Source organism: Scardinius erythrophthalmus, assembly GCF_964197995.2.
Source record: "Scardinius erythrophthalmus genome assembly, chromosome: 16".
Lineage (NCBI taxonomy): Eukaryota > Metazoa > Chordata > Actinopteri > Cypriniformes > Leuciscidae > Scardinius > Scardinius erythrophthalmus.
In genome coordinates, this window is record NC_138236.1 from 17584691 (window position 1) to 17602603 (window position 17913).

Below are 17913 nucleotides of genomic sequence, written 5' to 3' on the forward strand. Positions count from 1 at the left end.
TATATATATTTTTTTTTTTATGTGTATTTATTTGAATGTTTATGCCATGGAGAGATACATGGATAGTATTGGTTAATTATGCGGTTTACTGTTGGGAATGTCTTGTCACAGCAAACTGCAAAAATTGGTTAATGATATTTATATGACCCATAAAAAAGAGCACAATATATTTTAATGAGAATTAAATGTCAAAATATTAATGTACTGTATAATTCAACAATAAAGTTGATAAAAAAATATTGATACATTTTAAGTGAAGAATTATTTGGTGCTTTGTGTGATCACATCTATAGTTTAACAAAACCAGTCACCACCAAACATATTCAACAACAACAAATGCATATGTGTGTATACACTGCCGTTCAAAAGTTTTGGATCGACTTTTACACAACGGTTTTCAACATTAATAATAATAATGGAAGTTTTTTGAGCATCAAATCTGCATATAAAAATTATTTCTGAAGGATCATGTGACACTGAAGACTGGAGTAATGATGCTTAAAATCTAGCACTGTAAAATATATTAAAAGAGAAAATTACTACAATAATTTTTTTTTTTTTGTATTTTTAATCAAATAAATGCAGCCTTGGTGAGCATGTTTTTAAAAACATAAAAAAACTTACCGATCCAAAACTTTTGAACGGCAGTGTATATATACATATACACAAATATACATACACTTTTACATCAAATATCTGGTCTTCCAACAACCAAAATAAACAGAGAAATAACCAGTTGAAAAAAAAAACATGCAAGAGTTGTTGAATTATGGTACATCTGTACAAATATTTTATTTATAGAGATTCCCATATAAATCTGAATAAATATCATTCAGAAGTTTTATTCAGAAAAAAAAAAACATCTGCAAATTAATGACAAACATTTTAAATTTGCTTTTGACCACTCAGAATAAGGCACCTTGGATGAGTTTACGCTTTAGAACAGCTTACAACATACTCATGTATTTATTGTTTAGAAAAACAAGCATGTTTAAATTGCAAACCACTGAAAATATCAAATGTATAAAAGTGAAAAAAAGTACTTAGAAAAAGTATTGCACACCAGTGTTTAGGCCATTTTGGTAAACATTCCCATTTCATGCACTTGCTAAAGCACCAATATGCTATCTGAAATTCAAACAAATGTGTTGCCAAAAATAAAATCTATATTACATTCACAGAAGAAACCAAGGCATCCTGACAGCACAAGGGCAACTTTTTATGCATGTAGGATCATTTTAAATATCCTTTTTCTAATCCTCAATGGAACTTTTCTTAGAGTAAACAGGACCCATGCTAAATAAATATAAATAAATCCTTTATAAATAAATGGAGTGCATTTTCCCCCCAACACAGCTTTTTAGTTTCTCATCTTGCATATTTCTTGAGTACATTCGGTTACCAAACTTATAAACATTATGACACTTGCTTCTAATGCAACCCCATCTTTCCCCTGCCTCAAGTCATCCAGGAATCCTTTGCACTATTGACACTATGTACATGGCAGCAATGCAGCGCCCCTTAGAATCTGAAAAGGTTGATGAAACCCTGTGGAGACACGGGCTTGCAGCAGCTCTCTGGGTTATTGGCAGTGCAAGGATGGTCTGTATCCTAAATGAACAGGAAAAACAAATCTGTTATTGCCATAAAAGCATCATAAATGAAAAAAAAAAATGGATATTTTCAAATAAAATGTTAAAAGCTACAAATGAGTCTAGTCACCTTCCAGAACAGGATGTGGCAATGTGTACAGAACTGTAACGTGTCACTGTACTGTTCCTTGTGAGGGTAGCACCGGCACAACTTAAAGTACATCTTTTTCCATTCCAAAAGTCCTTTATCTGACACCATTAGGCGCTTGCGGATCTGTGAAGAACATATCAAATTACTTAAACCAAATAAAGTGTTTGTACTGTATGCCAGGTAATGGAATTCATGAGCAGATTTAAGATATAAACAGTCACATAAATATGCAAGACTCATCTGGTCCTTTAAGGGTCAGTTCACTCAAATGAAAAATATTGTTTAAATACTTACTCACCCTCATGTCGTTCCAAGCCCGTAAGAATTTTGTTCATCTTCGAAACACAGATGAAGATATTTTCAATGAGATTTACATCCCTCCATTGACAGCCCATGCAACTACCACTTTGTCGCTTCAAAAAGTTCATAGAGATTGTATAGCTAATAAATATGAATAGAGCGGTTTAGTACAACATTTTTGAAGAGACTCGATCACTTTATATGATAAACATTGAATTCTAGGCTTTTATTCACATATAAACCTTGATTAGCAATCATAAACAGAAGCTCAACAGTTCTTGCTTGAATCTCATTGGTTGTTGCGGAAGCTAAAACGCTTGTAACGCAAGAATGAACCTCATTGGTTCTTGCACATTAAGCAAACATGCTTGAGCTTCCGTTTACCGCATCTAATGTGTGCGTTTATGAATATGTGGAAAAAAAGCCTAAATTCAATCTGTTCATCAGAAAGCGAGAGTCTGTCTTCAGAAAATTTGGACTAAACCGCTCGATTCACATGGATTAGTTTTACGATCTCTTTATGAACTTTTTGAAGTGTCAAAGTGGTAGTTGCATAGACTGTCAATGGAGGGACAGAAATCTTCATTAAAATATCTTCATTTGTGTGTTGAAGATGAATGAAAGTCTGGAACGACTTGAGGGAGAGTAAATTAAACTAATCCTTTAAGCATGTGACAAACATGTACCTGTCTGTCTGCAAAGTGATACTGGCAAAGTCTCTTCCACAACAGCCGATCTTCTGCCAGCACACTTAAGTCAGGGCATACTTGACCCAGGCTAACCAGATCTCGTCCGTCTGCAAGACGGTGCATGATGTTAAGCTGCAAGCTAGCCGGCAGATCAAGGAATGTCATCCCTGTGTTTGTAGGCTGGACAAATAAGAAGAAGAAAGTCTGTTTACCTTCATGATCTGAACAATCTCAATGAATATATGTTATGTATGAAATGAAATATCATTTTTGGTATAAAGCTGAAATAAAAATATTAGATGAAAAACTAGAGTTTCAAAGTTCTAAAAAGAAATATGGGAATATATAAGAAAAGAAAAAAAAGCACATAAAAATGACTGTTCTCCATGGAACACAAAATTAGATATTTATAGTAGTTGTCCAAGCTGCTCTTTTCCATACAGTGACAGTGAATGGTAACCAAAGATGTCAAGCAAGATTTTATTGGAATTTCAGGTTGTTCCACTAACAAAGCTAATGTTTGGCTTCAGAACACTCAAGTTTTAGTCCATTGGTAATATGGACTATATTTGTGGTGCTTTTATGTTGCCATTTTTCCTGGTTCCCATCCACTTTAATTATACAGAAAAGAGCGGCTTAAACATTCTGCTTCATTTCTCCTAAAGTGTTCCACTGAAGAATGAAAATCATACAGGTTTGGAACCACATGAGGGTGAACAAATGACATTTTTGGTTGAACTATCCCTTTAACTGCAATAATAATAAAATAAAAAGTCTTTCCTTTGCTATATATCTGGAGCGTTTACACTCACCCGGTTGATCTGAATGTTATCAAGCTGCTGCAGCCACTGTAGTATGTTCTCCATGCGGTGCACCCAGATGTTGATGTTTCCCACTAGGACAGACTTGCCCATGTCCTGAACCAGACTGCACAACGACGCATATAGCGTCTGCAGCAGTTCTTTAATCGGACGAACATTTTGCTGATCATCAAGAACTGAGAAAGAGTGCAAATGTTTAGTTAGTAACTAAAAGTTCAAGGGCGCACAACAACATGGGCCCAACACTGTTGACAGGATCTGGCGTGTGTTACAGGATACTTTAAGTTCATGCAAGATGCTTTCATAACATACAACAGATACGATTAAGACATTACATATGCATTTGTATCATAAACTGAGGAGTAAAGAAAGTGACAGGTAAATGAATAAAGTGGTTTGGGTATGACGTAGCCTACAAGTGAGCAATTTAGTTTCCCATAACAACCTGCACCTTTGTTTAGCTGAGATGACTTTTGGTTTACAATACAGCTGAGATCCCTGTTTGCTATCTGAGGCTTGTCGCTTTTTCCAGCACAGGCAATTATAAAATTTCCATTCAGCTATGAGCCACTGGCCAAGCCCACCAAACTAATTTTGTTGTAAAAGATTGCAGACAGCAGAATAAACAGCTATTCTGTTAGGACAGAATCTTTTTTTCTTATTAACCACAAGAGAGTTTCGGTACAAGCCTCGGAGTAAATAATCAGAGACTTTGCAAACATGTAATGTAAACAGACATTGTTGATGTTTCACATTGGCTAATAGTTTTGCAAATGAGATGGTGAAGACGTGAGATGTTAACAAGAAAGCTTACCTTTCTGCACAACCCTTTCCAGAATGTTCATGTAGTTTTTCTGTGCCACTCCACTCAGCGAAGGCAGTTGGGACTTGGCGATCAGCTCCAGCAGCTGAAATGGTGGACATAAATTTGAGAGGTCAGACTAAGAGGCTGTGTGTTCCAGCATTACTTACAGACTGTTTTATTCCACTCTCTTCAGCCTTGGCAAAAACAAAGGGCTCAGAAATGGGACGTTCTCTCCCCATACGCATGCACACTCTGGCTAATGTCTGTTTCAGCAGTGTTGTTGTTGTGAAGTTCAGACAAAAGCAGGTAACCATTCCTTCAAATGGACTCTAAAACAAAGTGATCGTTTGTTTGTGCACCTTATATGCAAGCGATCAATTGGACAAGAGTAGGTTTCCAACACCAAGTTCATTTTCAAAAGTTATGACAGCCAAGAGCAGATAGTGAGTGCAGATTTGTGTTCTATAAAGGCATGACTGGCATGTAATGCCAGCACAATCCACATCATGGAGCAACACTGACCCACACTTGACCCAGCAACATGTGAACATTGTCATTCTCCTCCCTCCCCTACAGCGAACCCCTGATGAAAGATGCTCCAAGTGCCTTTATGTGGACTGGAGCATGAAAGTTTGGGGATTTTTCTATTTTAATAGATTTTAAAATGTCATTTATTTTCAGCATCATCACTCCAGTCTTCAATGTCACATGATCCTGCAGAAATCATTCTAATATGCTGGTTTGCTACTCGAGAAACATTTCTTATTATTATCAATGTCGAAAACCGTTGTGCTGCTTAATATTTTTGTGGAAACCGGGATACATTTTTCAGGATTCTTTGATGAATAAGTTCAAAAGGAAGGCATTTATTTGAAATAGAAATCTTTTGTAGCATTATAAATGTCTTTACTGTCACTTTTGATCAATTTAATGCATAAAAGTACAAAAGTATAACTGAATAAAAGTTAATTTACTAACTCAACTCTGTTTTAAATGGTAGTGTATTATATTATATTATATATACATATACAAGATTATAGTGGTCTTTGTTTGTCATAAGTAGCCTTACAGATTTGTTTTTCCATCCCTACTAAACCTGATCACTGTAACTGAGCTCTAACACAACACCAGCACAAGGTCAGACAACCAAAAGAGAAACTGCAAGATAAACCTGACACTGACTATGGTGTCTCAACAGTGCCTGGAAATGTCTAGAAAAATAAATTATGTACATACGAAGTGACTTTTAGTGACCTTAGTCACTAAACAGTAAACAACTTGATCCTGATCCTGTGTTTACCTGTCTTCTGAAGTGATCAGAAGGATTCATGACCCAATTTGCCAGCACCTTAAGCTCATCATAGCTGACTCTATACCACAGTGGAGTCAAGTGATCGGATCAGAATTCAGGGTCACAATGCCGACAGATAGAGAGAAGGGCCTGCGAGGGGGGTTAATGGCCACCTAAGTCACTTGACTTTCCGTTCCAGTTTCATAAGCTTTCTCAACCTCAGCTGTTTGCGTGACAGTGACCTCAACGTCACACCGACCTGTGTTTATCTGCTCTTAGCCGATGACCTTTGCTTTCATCACTGGAACAAGTAAATCAAGAAGAATGTCCAATCATTAGTGACCTTAAACCAAAGTAGTAATAGCTCATTTAAACTTGAATTTAAGGCTGCTAAGTCACTCTTGTTTTTTCCATTACAAGAAACAGTTGCAGCAAGCACACACAGATATGTATACAGAAGCACAAACATGGTCCCTGTGCATTTGCCATGAAACTGCCCCAGAGGCCCGCTTGTCTGGTGTGTTATGATAAGAATGAAGAAAGTAGCAGATACCCAGAGCCCAAGACTTATTAACCCTTTCTTCTACAGAGACTGAGCCTGGCTATTGTTACGGTTCTCCCTGCCACAAATAGACGAGCAGAAACTCACCCTTACGACATAATTGAATCGCCTGGTGTCTTTGATGGCACTGCAGAAATCCAAACGATTAAATGCTTCTCCCAGAGTACAATATCCATGACGCTGCGGGAGATGAAAGAGGAGTTAGTTGACTACTTATTCACACAGAAGCCTCTTCTATCGTACTCTGCAGGAGACGATTACCAGGCCTTACCTCTTTGGTGCTTCCTTTGTGAACATAAATCCATTTGTCTTTGTGAAAATCTGCAATGAAGAAATAAATCTAAATGTTTGCAGTAACAGACTCGTTGCATTTCGATTGTCAGAAAGATACGGCGATGAGGCTTACAAGGAATCTTTGTGTTGTTGTTTAGCAAGTCCTTCTTTCGCTTCTTTGCAGCCACGTCATAATTAATGCTGAGGATCAAATTCTCCTTGTCATGTTCTTCCTTGCAGTAGCTGAAAGCAAAGTGAAGTTGTCAACACACATGCTTAGCATAGTTTAGCACCATGATGGGGAATTATACAACATATGACCACTATCAATATGCAAATATGTAGGCCCTAACCCATTTCTTGTCTGTACCTACAGCAACACTTTTAGTAACAGTAAATAGATCGAGCATATGACCTGTTGTTGTATTATTAGAAAGGTGATCAACAGATGATGAGTAAACACAAAGGCATTTTATGTTTACAACAGCTATTTACTGCAGTGCTGAAATTAGTGCCGCATCTCCGTCAATAACTTCACTTAAATTTTTATACATACGTATTTTTTATTAGCCTAGTCTTTTTAAAATGTATTTACACACATTTCGTATATTTTCAAATAAAATATTAAGAATAAACAATATTAATACAAATGTCATAAAATAGGCTAGATAAATACAATTACAAAAAAAAAATCTTAATTCTTGATAAATGCCTCTGTATTTCAATTTGACGCAGATTGCGTCTGCAGTTAACTACGCCATTTGTTTTATGATGCTCTTAGTGGTGGACAACGGAAAATATCAGATGAAAGACTTCAAATGTAAATGTTGAATCATTAAACACTGACCTCTTCCGTTCTGAAACATTGTTATTCGTCTCGTTCTCATCTTTCGTCGTTTTTTTCCAGCCGTCCTCCGTTTTTACCCAGCTTTGACCAGGAGACCGCCAGTCTTGTCCAAGAAACGGCATTGTCAAGATACGAAAACCAGCGATAACGAAAGAAAACTTGTTGTTAAAGTGATTTTCTCGCGTGTGTGCTGCTATATTAAATAATGTTGTGAACGCGCTTCTGATGATAAAAGTGCGCAGCTGTATTTATATTGTCAGGAGGAGAATCCGGAAATGTTCCTGGTCCCGCCCCGTTTGGACTGCGTTCTCCAACACGTGGCTTTGTTTATCATCTTCCTTAATATTGCAAAACCTCACCAGAAACATAATCACAGATTCAGTACGCTGCTGGATCATCTTTCCTCATGCGCTTATTAAAATATCAGACATACTCAGTCAATGCAATTTAATAGTAGGCTAGGTGATGAGCCTGAGATTTCTTATTTTCTTGAGTTCATCTTGTGAAACAGACAAGAAAACGACTGAACAAAAAACTTCCAGACTTGAGCTAAACATAGAAAGCTGACTTCTTTCTTGATTTTCCCTGATGAGTAATATCACAACATTAACTGTAATAGCTACCCTTACATATGCTTCATAAATGAAAGGAAAGTGAGATTTTGAAAATAATTAGTTAATGTGTGTGAATGACATTTCCTCCTAATCAGGATACAGACTATAGTGACTGTAAAGAAGTGGGTCAAACAAAGGCTGGTTATCCATTATGAAAAAGCATGTATATTTTTACCTTATTACTGAACCTGCTAGTAACATGATCAGATTCCAAATGACCTCCTATTAAGATAACACCATTTCGTAAAATGAAACTGGTAGAGAACCGCACTTCACACCATGATAAGGAAATATAATCTTTTTAAAGTTGATTTCATTAATAGCTATTCACTTTTGTTTGGTAATGAGTTGCATACTGAGCAAGAAATGTGACCCAGCTGCCCTACATTATGATGTAATGAGAGCTGATGGAAATGAGAAACTAGCAGCTTCCTTTTATCATTTAATCTCTTTAAGTCACACACAAAAGTTTCTCTGTGTTGATTGTTTGCTTTCAGACAGTTTAATTCTTATCAGCTGAAAATGGTTGTGTGGAGACCAAAAGATTTTTAGAAGATGTATATTTGCAGTGTTTTACACTTCCTTGATGCAAAAACTAACACTTTATTGTAATTGCCATTCAGACCCGCGGGTTTCATTTTACACCAAGATGTAATTTACCATGACTAGGGGTAAATTCAGGTTGATTTGAACACTTTTTCCCAGTCATCTCAATGACAAAAAGTGTCCCAATCAACCTGAATTTAACCCTATAACATCACATATCATTTTTCTGGGATTTTCTTCTAATTAATATATATATATATATATATATATATATATATATATATATATGTATATGTGTGTGTGTGTGTGTGTGTGTGTGTGTGTGTATATGATGTGTACACACACACACACACACACACACACACACACACACACACACACACACACACACACACACACACACACACACACACATATACATTATATATATATATATACATATACAATATATATATATATATATATATATATATATATGTATGTGTGTGTGTGTGTGTGTGTGTGTGTGTGTGTGTGTGTGTGTGTGTGTGTGTGTATATGATGTGTACACACACACACACACACACACACACACACATATACACTCTCAAAAAAAAAAGGTACAAAAGCTGTCACTGGGACAGTACCCTTCAAAAGGGTTCTAATATGTACACATTTGGTACCAATATGTACACGTTTGGTACCACTATGTACCTTTGAGGGACTTATATGCACTCTTTAGGTACAAAGGTGTACCTTTTGAAAAGATACCGCCACAGTGACAGCTTTTGTACCTTTTTTTCTGAGAGTGTATATGGATTGATAAGGAATTTTATTGTTTTAGAGGCAGAACCGAGCTGAATTTTCATAAAGAGAGAGCAAACATTTTTTTCTTGTAATCAAAACATTGCATTCCATGCAATAGTTAAATGGTAATTTTGAGATTCAACACACACTCAGGCCTGTGATAAAGGTTATAGGAAACATTTCTCAACCAATTTGTCTCCTCACCAGTGCAGTGCTAATGTAACCTGACTTGGCTGGGTGCAGTAAACTATGTCTAAAGTAGAGTAGAAGACTCCAGAGCAGGTCTCTCTATTGCCCCTTGCCAGTCTGGTAAGTTGAGAAGGATGCAAAAGGTGCACAGAGCCCTGTAGTGGCATATACAATAAATCATAAATGTATTTTTTGTTAATTTATCAACTTGATTAATTCATAATTTGATCAAGAAGAATGATTAGTGATGATATATAGTCATGGTTTAATCTGACCTCCACACTGGAATTTAGGAAACATTAACAAGCACAACGTTTAAGTCAAGTCAAGTCACCTTTATTTATACAATACGGATTGTTTCAAAGCAGCTTTACAGTGATAACAGGAAAATGATTCAATGATGCAAACAGTTCATTTCGCCTGTACAGCAGTTCTAAAAGAAAATAGTGTCATTTAGGCAGATATCCAGTAAAAGTATGTTAGTCTAAACTTTAAAAAAAATGTTTTAGTAACATTGTGGAGCGAGACCCATTCCATTAGGTTTTCATTCCAAAGGTTTAACAGCACATCAGGAAGGCATTTGCTTCCATTGCGAGGCAAATACATTCAGCAACGTGACATTTGTTCCTCTCCTAAAATATCTTTTCCCAAGCCATGCATGCTCACTGTTCGGCTCTCAGCTTGGGGACAAGTGCTATAAGGGGATTTCCTAGACATCTGCACGCTAGATGACAATCATATTTCCATTTTATGATTTAAAGTTAAGAAAAGCACAACATTTGTCTGTTGAACAAGAGCAATACAAGTAAAGAAAAAGGCATTAAATGTAAAACGTTCATGTAATGAAGTAAATGGAACGGTCTAGAACTGTTTTTGTTTTGTGTTCATGTTGGTGGACGTGGCACATGATCACATACGCTCTCGCTTGCTCACTAACACACCTGTTGCTGTTGCTCTTACACCAATTTCATCATTCCCTCATGTTTCAGTTTACATCCTTGACCAACAAATCGGCAACCTGGGACAGCCACATGATTCTGGGGGTGTAAAGTTCTCCCTTGTTTGTTTCCCAAAATAACATCAGATCACCTATGGCCCCCAAGGACTGAATCTCATCATCTCCGACCTAAAAGAACAAGCTACAGCACGAAATGTTCTGATATGAACAGGTTTGATGTAATATAATCAATTCAAACCCCAAACAGCACATGCAGTACTAAGGATCTCACAGTGCATTGGGTAATCGTAAAAAACACACTTTGTTGTTCACGTTACCATCCTTAATGTCAATGAGTCAACAGACTATTGCCTAATGCAATATTATGTGTCTAATAAAAGCACATCGTCAAACTTGACATCAACTGGACTTGTATAAACATGTTAAGGTTTGTTGGAGTGTGTTGATAAAGTGAAATTGGTATTGGGAATTTATACCATATTTCAAAGCATTCATAATACAGTAGCAAGTCTCTTAATGGCTCATCATAGTCTTCTTTGCAATTCACAGTTTCGTGCCTGGGCATGCTGACACCTGTTACAGTCTAACTGAGAGTGACAGGAAGACATGTGAGACACAGACAGGGCAATAACACATATACCCAGACACATTTCTCTCACACATCTGCTGCCTTACGTCCTCACACCTTCTGTGTCATGTCATATGATGAGTTTCATATCTTATGATCTATGTAGGATGATGAATAGGTCACATCAGAACATGATTTTAATATGCATTTAATTTAAAATTTAATAGATATTACATTATATATATATATATATATATATATATATATATATATATATATATATATATATATATATATATAAGTAAACTATTGACAGAGATTTTTTTTTACTTAACTATCAAAGGGACAATTCACCCAAAAAATTAATTTAATAATAATTCAATTACTCATGTCATTCCAAACTTTCTGTATGAGTTTCTTTCTAAATACTGTATAAAGAAAGATATTTTGAAAAATGTTTAGAATGACATCAGGCTAAATAAATGATGACAGGATTATTTATTAAATTTTTAGGTGAACTATCCCTTTAAATTCTATACAGCCATATAAGCCAATTTACAAATAACACACAAAAGAAGCATTATTAGTTTTGATGAAGAATTTAATGGTAAAATCATTTTGCATGTATAACTGTTCCACTCAATTAATTTTTAAAAGAATGTAAAATATTTTGGGGAAAAAACATGAATAAATAATCAATTTACAAAAAGAAGGAATGTTTAAATAAAAGTACACATGTAAACAAACAATGTGCAACTATTCAGTGTCAAGTGCAAAATAATACAGAATTTGAAACTCTTCAAGTTCAAAGGTAATGTGTATTCTTTAGTAAACACTAATATGATTTAATTGTTCATTAAACAGGTGATCTAAGACACTTGAAATTAAAAGCGTCCATCTGCTATATGGCCTGAGCTTAATTTGAAATATCTTCCAGCTATTTGGCTATTTCAGATATTTCTATAACTTTTAATAGTTATTTTACTAATAACCTCACACACATTCAAAAGGCAACACGTGCAACACCGACAGAGAGCTTCGAAAAATGTGTCTCATTGCGTTGCTGTCTTAATATGCTCTCCATTTTTACTCTTTTCTCAGTATGAACTGTCAAATACAGCACTCCAAGAATTTTGGTTGAAGACAGACACATTTAAGCTTGTATGATATGACTAAGCTACATTGTCAATATTAATACAGTCATGTAGGCAAAAACTTATCAGAGAGATAGACCAGATTTACTGAGCCATGGTCAAATAGCTTGAATGGCAAAGTTCCCATCGACACCCATGAGTCTGTCTTTGGGTCGTAGAAGTCAAAGCCGTCTGAGTCTTCCACACTCTCGTCACTGTTAATGAAGCGCCCCCCCGTGACATAGATCTTTCCATTCACAACAGCAGCAGAGTGATGCATCTTCCTGGCCCTCATATTTTCACATTTTTCAAACCTGTTGGTTTTAACATCATATGCCACCATTCTTCTTGTATAGCCTGTTAAATAATAAAAAAAGAGAGTTAAAGTTGCATGAAATGGAAATTGAGATATTTTTTCCCCTATTGTGATGTGCACTACTGGTCAAATGGTTTTGAATAATTAACAAGTCCCTTATGCTCACCAATGCTGCATTTATTTGATCAAAATACAGTACAAACAGTAATGTTGTGAAATATTTTACAATTTAAAATAGCTGTTTTCTATTTAAATATTTTAAAATGTAATTTATTCATGTGATGGCAAAGCTGAATTTTCAGCTGCTTTACTTTTGGAGTAAAGCAACCAATACTTAATACAAAAATATTTTTTCTTTCAAAAATCTCTTAATTATTTAAATATTTAATGGTAGTGTATTTCTGAGTGAAACGACATCTCGAACAAGAAAAAATGTAAGGCGGGACTTGGTCAAAAATTGATTGGATTGTTGTCATTTGCTAATTGCTGCAATCTCATATGAGTGACAGGTTACTGGAGGAGAGGGATCTTCAATATTCCGCAAAAATTAATTTCATGGTGACCTCAAAACCAACTTGCAGGAACATTATATTCACAAAACTACCAAAAAAACCCTCCTTACCGCCTACAATGTAGATTTTATCATCGATCACAGCAGCTGGTGCACAGACGTTCTTCACTGTCCTGGTTTCCATCCTATACCAAAGATTCCTTCCAATGTGGTACACCTATCAAGAACAAACATCTTTTACCACTGCAAAATCATTGAAATTTATTCTCTATACAACTAAACATCCCAAGAAGCCTGAAATATCAAACCTGGATAATTCGAACTGGTTTCTGCATGGCGTCTTCCCCTCCGAACACGTATATTCTCTGGTCATGTGCGGCTACAGCTGGGTGCAGAACTGCAGTGGGCATGGGGGCCATGGCCTCCCATAGGTTGAACATGGTGTCGTATCGCTCTACCGAATTTGACAGCTGTCCGTCAGCTGTCAATCCACCCAGAACGAAAATGAAATGCAGGTAGGTAGAGCTCTGATGGGCGTATCGAGGCGTCAACATGGGTTCTCCAACTCTCCACTGGTTTGTTTTCAGAGAAAGCGTGTACACAGTGTTGCTAGTTGTGCACTGCCCTCCGGCTGTCATGGTTAAGCCCCCGAGCACATAAAGGATGCTGTGCATGCAGACATAAGAGGGCCGGTGAAGGCGCAGCGGGATTTTTGCGAGACACTGCCAGCAGCGAGTCTGCTCGTCGTAGAGCATCGCCTCACGAGACGTCCGCTCACCATCCTTACGACCTCCCACTATTACAAGCGCCTCCTTGCAGTTTTTCCGTCGTGGCACTGCCCAAAGGAGCTCAAGATCGCCAGGGCAATGAGTGCCGACAGAAAAAAGAAGGCGGCGAACGGATTCGATGATCTCTATGCATAAAGAAGATGACTGGACTAAAGGGTCATTGGCGATAAACTGGAAGAGATAGGAAGGATGGACATGTCTCAGCCTCACGCGACGGAACAAGTCGTGGATAGTGCTACGTCTGGAGAACGGGTCATGGTGGATCCAAGCTAGAAGAGTCTCAAAAACTTGCTCCTCCTCAACGCACAGTTTGTCGTCCTCCAAGTAGCTCACCAACTCGGGTAGCGAGAGTTCGCAGAAGTCCTCGGAGACTGCCACATCAGAGAAGCTCTTCACAGCCAGTTCTCTCGCTTTTTCCTGCAAGCTAGGGCAATGCAGGATTTCAGAGAGCCGGATCATGCTCAGGCAGTTGTCTGGACTGAGCTGGGTCTGCAAGAAGCTCGAGCAGGCCTCAAAAAGCCTTCCGTACTGAAGCATAGAGGCGGCTTGCATCAGAGGGAGAACCAGCTCCATGGTGATGCTGACGGACCCTGTGTATACATACTCTACTATACTCGCAAGGATGTCATAAGGAACACCTTGGAGGTCTATCCGGGATTTCTGGGTCTCCAGGAAGCAGCTGCAGAACATAGCGTAGAAGTAGGGGCTGCTGGACACCAGAACATTGCGGTGACATGGGAGCTCTTTGCCCTCAGAGCAAAGAACAACATCAGTGAAAATGTGGTCCTTCCTCAAGGTGTTCAGCTCCAGGAGGAGGGTTGAGATCAGGTCTTTGTCTTTAAAATGCAGGACATCTGATATTGGACCATCTAAGCTGTGGGGGGGGGGGGAAAGACAAAAGTTTTATATTCATAAGACATTTTCTTCACTTAGGATATCGGTTACATACACATTTCTCTTATGCACATAAAAACTTATGGCAGCAGTTCAGATGGATTTCCTATAACCATTTCATTTTTTAAATCTAGTGATTTTGAACATTAAGTGATATTATATTTGCACATTTACACACACACACACACACATTTAGTATTTATATGTAAATAGTATTTACAATATTGCAGTATACATTTGTATGTGTGTGTGTGTATATATAAACAGTGTATAAATGTTTATTTATAATTATATAATAAATAAAATAATATGACTAATTCAATGACATGCTTGAACATGAGGTTGAAGTTGCATCCGTGAAACAGTGCAGCATTCAGAGTGCACTTCTTTAAAATAAATCTGCAGTTGCACATTTTAAGAAATCAAAGGAACAAGGAAATGATTCCCCATCATCAATTAACAATTTTGCAAGCTCATCATCAGACAATCACATTAATCTTAATCTTCCAAAACTAGAACAATGCAGTTTGCCTGCAGACTGACATATCATGAAAAACTAACCAAAATGCCATGCAGTTATAGACAAACACAGGTGTTATTGCCTGTAGTCAAAGCATCTGCTTAGAGACCTGGTGTGTCAGCCATATCTTGCCTTACCTTGTCTCAGATGATTTGAAGCACATTCTAGATGGTCCTGTGAATATATAGCCTATGTATCATCAAAACTCAAGCAGAGCTCAAACTCGTCCCTCTGTTTTCAAAAAACAGTTCACTTCTGATTCTGAAAGTTCACTTTCAGAGTTTGGCAGGTGGATGTTTATAGAGACTGGGGCGACCGCGGTATGTTATTTGTTGTTCAGAAATCCTTCGAGGCCTCAGTGTACATTCCAGTCTCCCTAAAAATAGAAATCTCTCTTCTCTGTCAGAACTGGAGCAAGTCCCGCTAACACCTCATCGTGGTACGCCCTCACCCCCTGTTTTTCCATAACACAACAAGTTTCTTCACCGTCTGCATCGCGTGTCTGAATTGCTCCATGCGCCACAACGTGTGTATGTTTACCGAGGCTGTAAACAACACCACTTGTGACCAAAAGCTATTCTAAGAGTTTGCTGTGTGCTTGACCCCCGTTTCTAAACTAATCCCCCCAAAAGCCAGCACTGTGTTACTACAGCAGTCGCAAACTCTGGGATGATGAAAGTTCAGATTGAGGAGATATAACAGCTGAAAGCTTTGAAGCCAAACATACGCAGCCAGGAATAAATTAGACAGCGCTGAGTGACTGGGTTATTGTTTGAACATATTGGTCATTAGTGTCCTTGCACTGTAGGCGTATGAAGTTGCATAAGCATTAATAAACTATTTTAATGTAAAGTAATGTATGTACAAAAAACTAAACGAATAAAATGATTATTTATAATCTTAATCTATAACTCTTTTCAACAATACGATTCTTTGCATGAACTACTGTGGGCCTTCAGAAAAAAACGCGCCTTTAGATAAACAGCGCCATCTTGTGTTAGTTCCCTGTACTGGGGTTTCTTGTGACCTGAGAGGCATTACGCAATAGTTGCACCTGCGCTGTCATCTGTTTCACATGCTGTAATCTAAAATGTTCAACAACTTCAAATAAATATGTTCTCATGTACCTTATGATAATATGTTGTTAACACAAGCAACAACAGTCTCCACATTTGATCAAGCAGAGAAAAAAAATCAAACAGACATGTAGAAGTAGGCTACATTTAACAATATAATAAAGATATTTTGATTATTTTCAAACTTGATGTCCTTAAGCCTTGTAATTGAATTAACTTGCTGCAGTGGGAGTGAAATAAAGATGTGAAGAAGAAAAATGGGGAAACTAGAATGTCAGGTTATAATATTCATGGTAAACACATTTCAGCTCAACCCTACCCATTGTAAGGCTAGAAATGGCTTGAGTAATCCCTTTGAACTTCTACCTTTGAAAAGATGACAGGCAAAATATTACCAATAAAGTCATACGAATACCTATGATGTTCGGTAGCAGAGAATGTTGGGACCTTAAATTCTCCAGAGCCACTCTATGAAAATAACAGTCTCTTGGTAGATATCTTGATACGCAACCTGTCGGGAGAACTCTTAAAGCCTGCAGATACTTTACATATCTTGAAAGGTACACAGCAGTGCTAAGATCCGCTCTGCTCTACAGCATCCACATTACATTACTGTGAGTCTGTTGTGCAGCTGCTAATTATCTCATGCTAAGCACTCAATTCAGTGCCTGTGCCTCAGGGAGAGCATCCTCCCCGATTAACCCTGCTTATCGCTGCATGAGTAAATGAAGGGTAAATAACAGTCACACCAAGAGATGGAAGGTTATGACCTCTAGACATTTTCCAAAAACTTCTGCCATTTGTATTCCTCACTATTATTACTACACACTGTATATAAATATATTATATTAATTATATTGTTATACTATAATATTACACATATATTAATTAAATTGTTTGATTAAAATTATATAAAATAATGTAAACATTTTTTACATTATTTTATAGCTTATTCCTTACTATTATTACACTGTATATAAATATATTATATTGTTATACTATAATATGCTTATATATACACACAAGTATATTAATTAATTAAATTATATTTTATTATAATTATATAAAATATTTAAATATTTTTAAATAATATAATGAATTATTTTATAACTTCTTTTATAACTTTATTAATCTACATGTAAAAGTGCAGCATTTTGTTTATGTCACTCCTGCATTTTCAATGAACACAAGCCTTTGTACATTATAATAATTGACACTAACCAAAACAGCGCCTACTTTACAAATGAAATTCTGTTTGCCAGGCAATATGAGAAGAGCAAAAAGTAGTCATAATGGAAAGAAGCACGGGTTTTAGATATATTAAAGCACAATGCCTGATGCATTTTGAAGAGCACTTTCATCTTTTGGTTCCTTTTATGGACTCCTTTGTGATCCTCCTCAAATGCTACAACAGACATTTTAAAAAACAGACCAGCATAAAACAAGAGCCTCTCTCTTCAGCACAAAATAATTATTTTTGAGGACTATATTTGGATTTTTTTGTAACACACAGATTATTACACAGGGTAGATTCATGCAACAAGTGCTTGTGCATGTTGCTCTAAAATATCATCATATTAGGTGGTGCCACTGATAGAGTTGCAATGCAAATTGCAATATGTCCATTGGGAATTGCAGACTGACCTCTAAAAGATCAGTATGACAGTGATATATTACATAGTT

The 17913-nt window shown here is 36.8% G+C and overlaps 2 protein-coding genes across 2 annotated transcripts; both read right to left on the minus strand.

Moving 5' to 3' along the window:
• Positions 1-767: 767 nt before the first annotated feature.
• fbxo32 (F-box protein 32) lies at positions 768-8355 on the minus strand. The gene is made up of 10 exons (XM_081387869.1): positions 8121-8355; positions 7332-7685; positions 6618-6727; positions 6483-6532; positions 6299-6391; positions 4368-4461; positions 3545-3729; positions 2730-2912; positions 1723-1866; positions 768-1611 (listed from the first exon to the last, which is right to left on the minus strand). The coding sequence occupies exons 2-10, from the start codon at positions 7451-7453 to the stop codon at positions 1522-1524; spliced, it is 1071 nt and encodes a 356-aa protein (XP_081243995.1). The 5' UTR covers positions 7454-7685; positions 8121-8355; the 3' UTR covers positions 768-1521.
• A 3220-nt stretch (positions 8356-11575) lies between these two features.
• Positions 11576-16148, minus strand: klhl38b (kelch-like family member 38b). The gene is made up of 4 exons (XM_081389817.1): positions 15292-16148; positions 13261-14614; positions 13064-13169; positions 11576-12482 (listed from the first exon to the last, which is right to left on the minus strand). The coding sequence occupies exons 1-4, from the start codon at positions 15315-15317 to the stop codon at positions 12193-12195; spliced, it is 1776 nt and encodes a 591-aa protein (XP_081245943.1). The 5' UTR covers positions 15318-16148; the 3' UTR covers positions 11576-12192.
• Positions 16149-17913: the final 1765 nt, after the last annotated feature.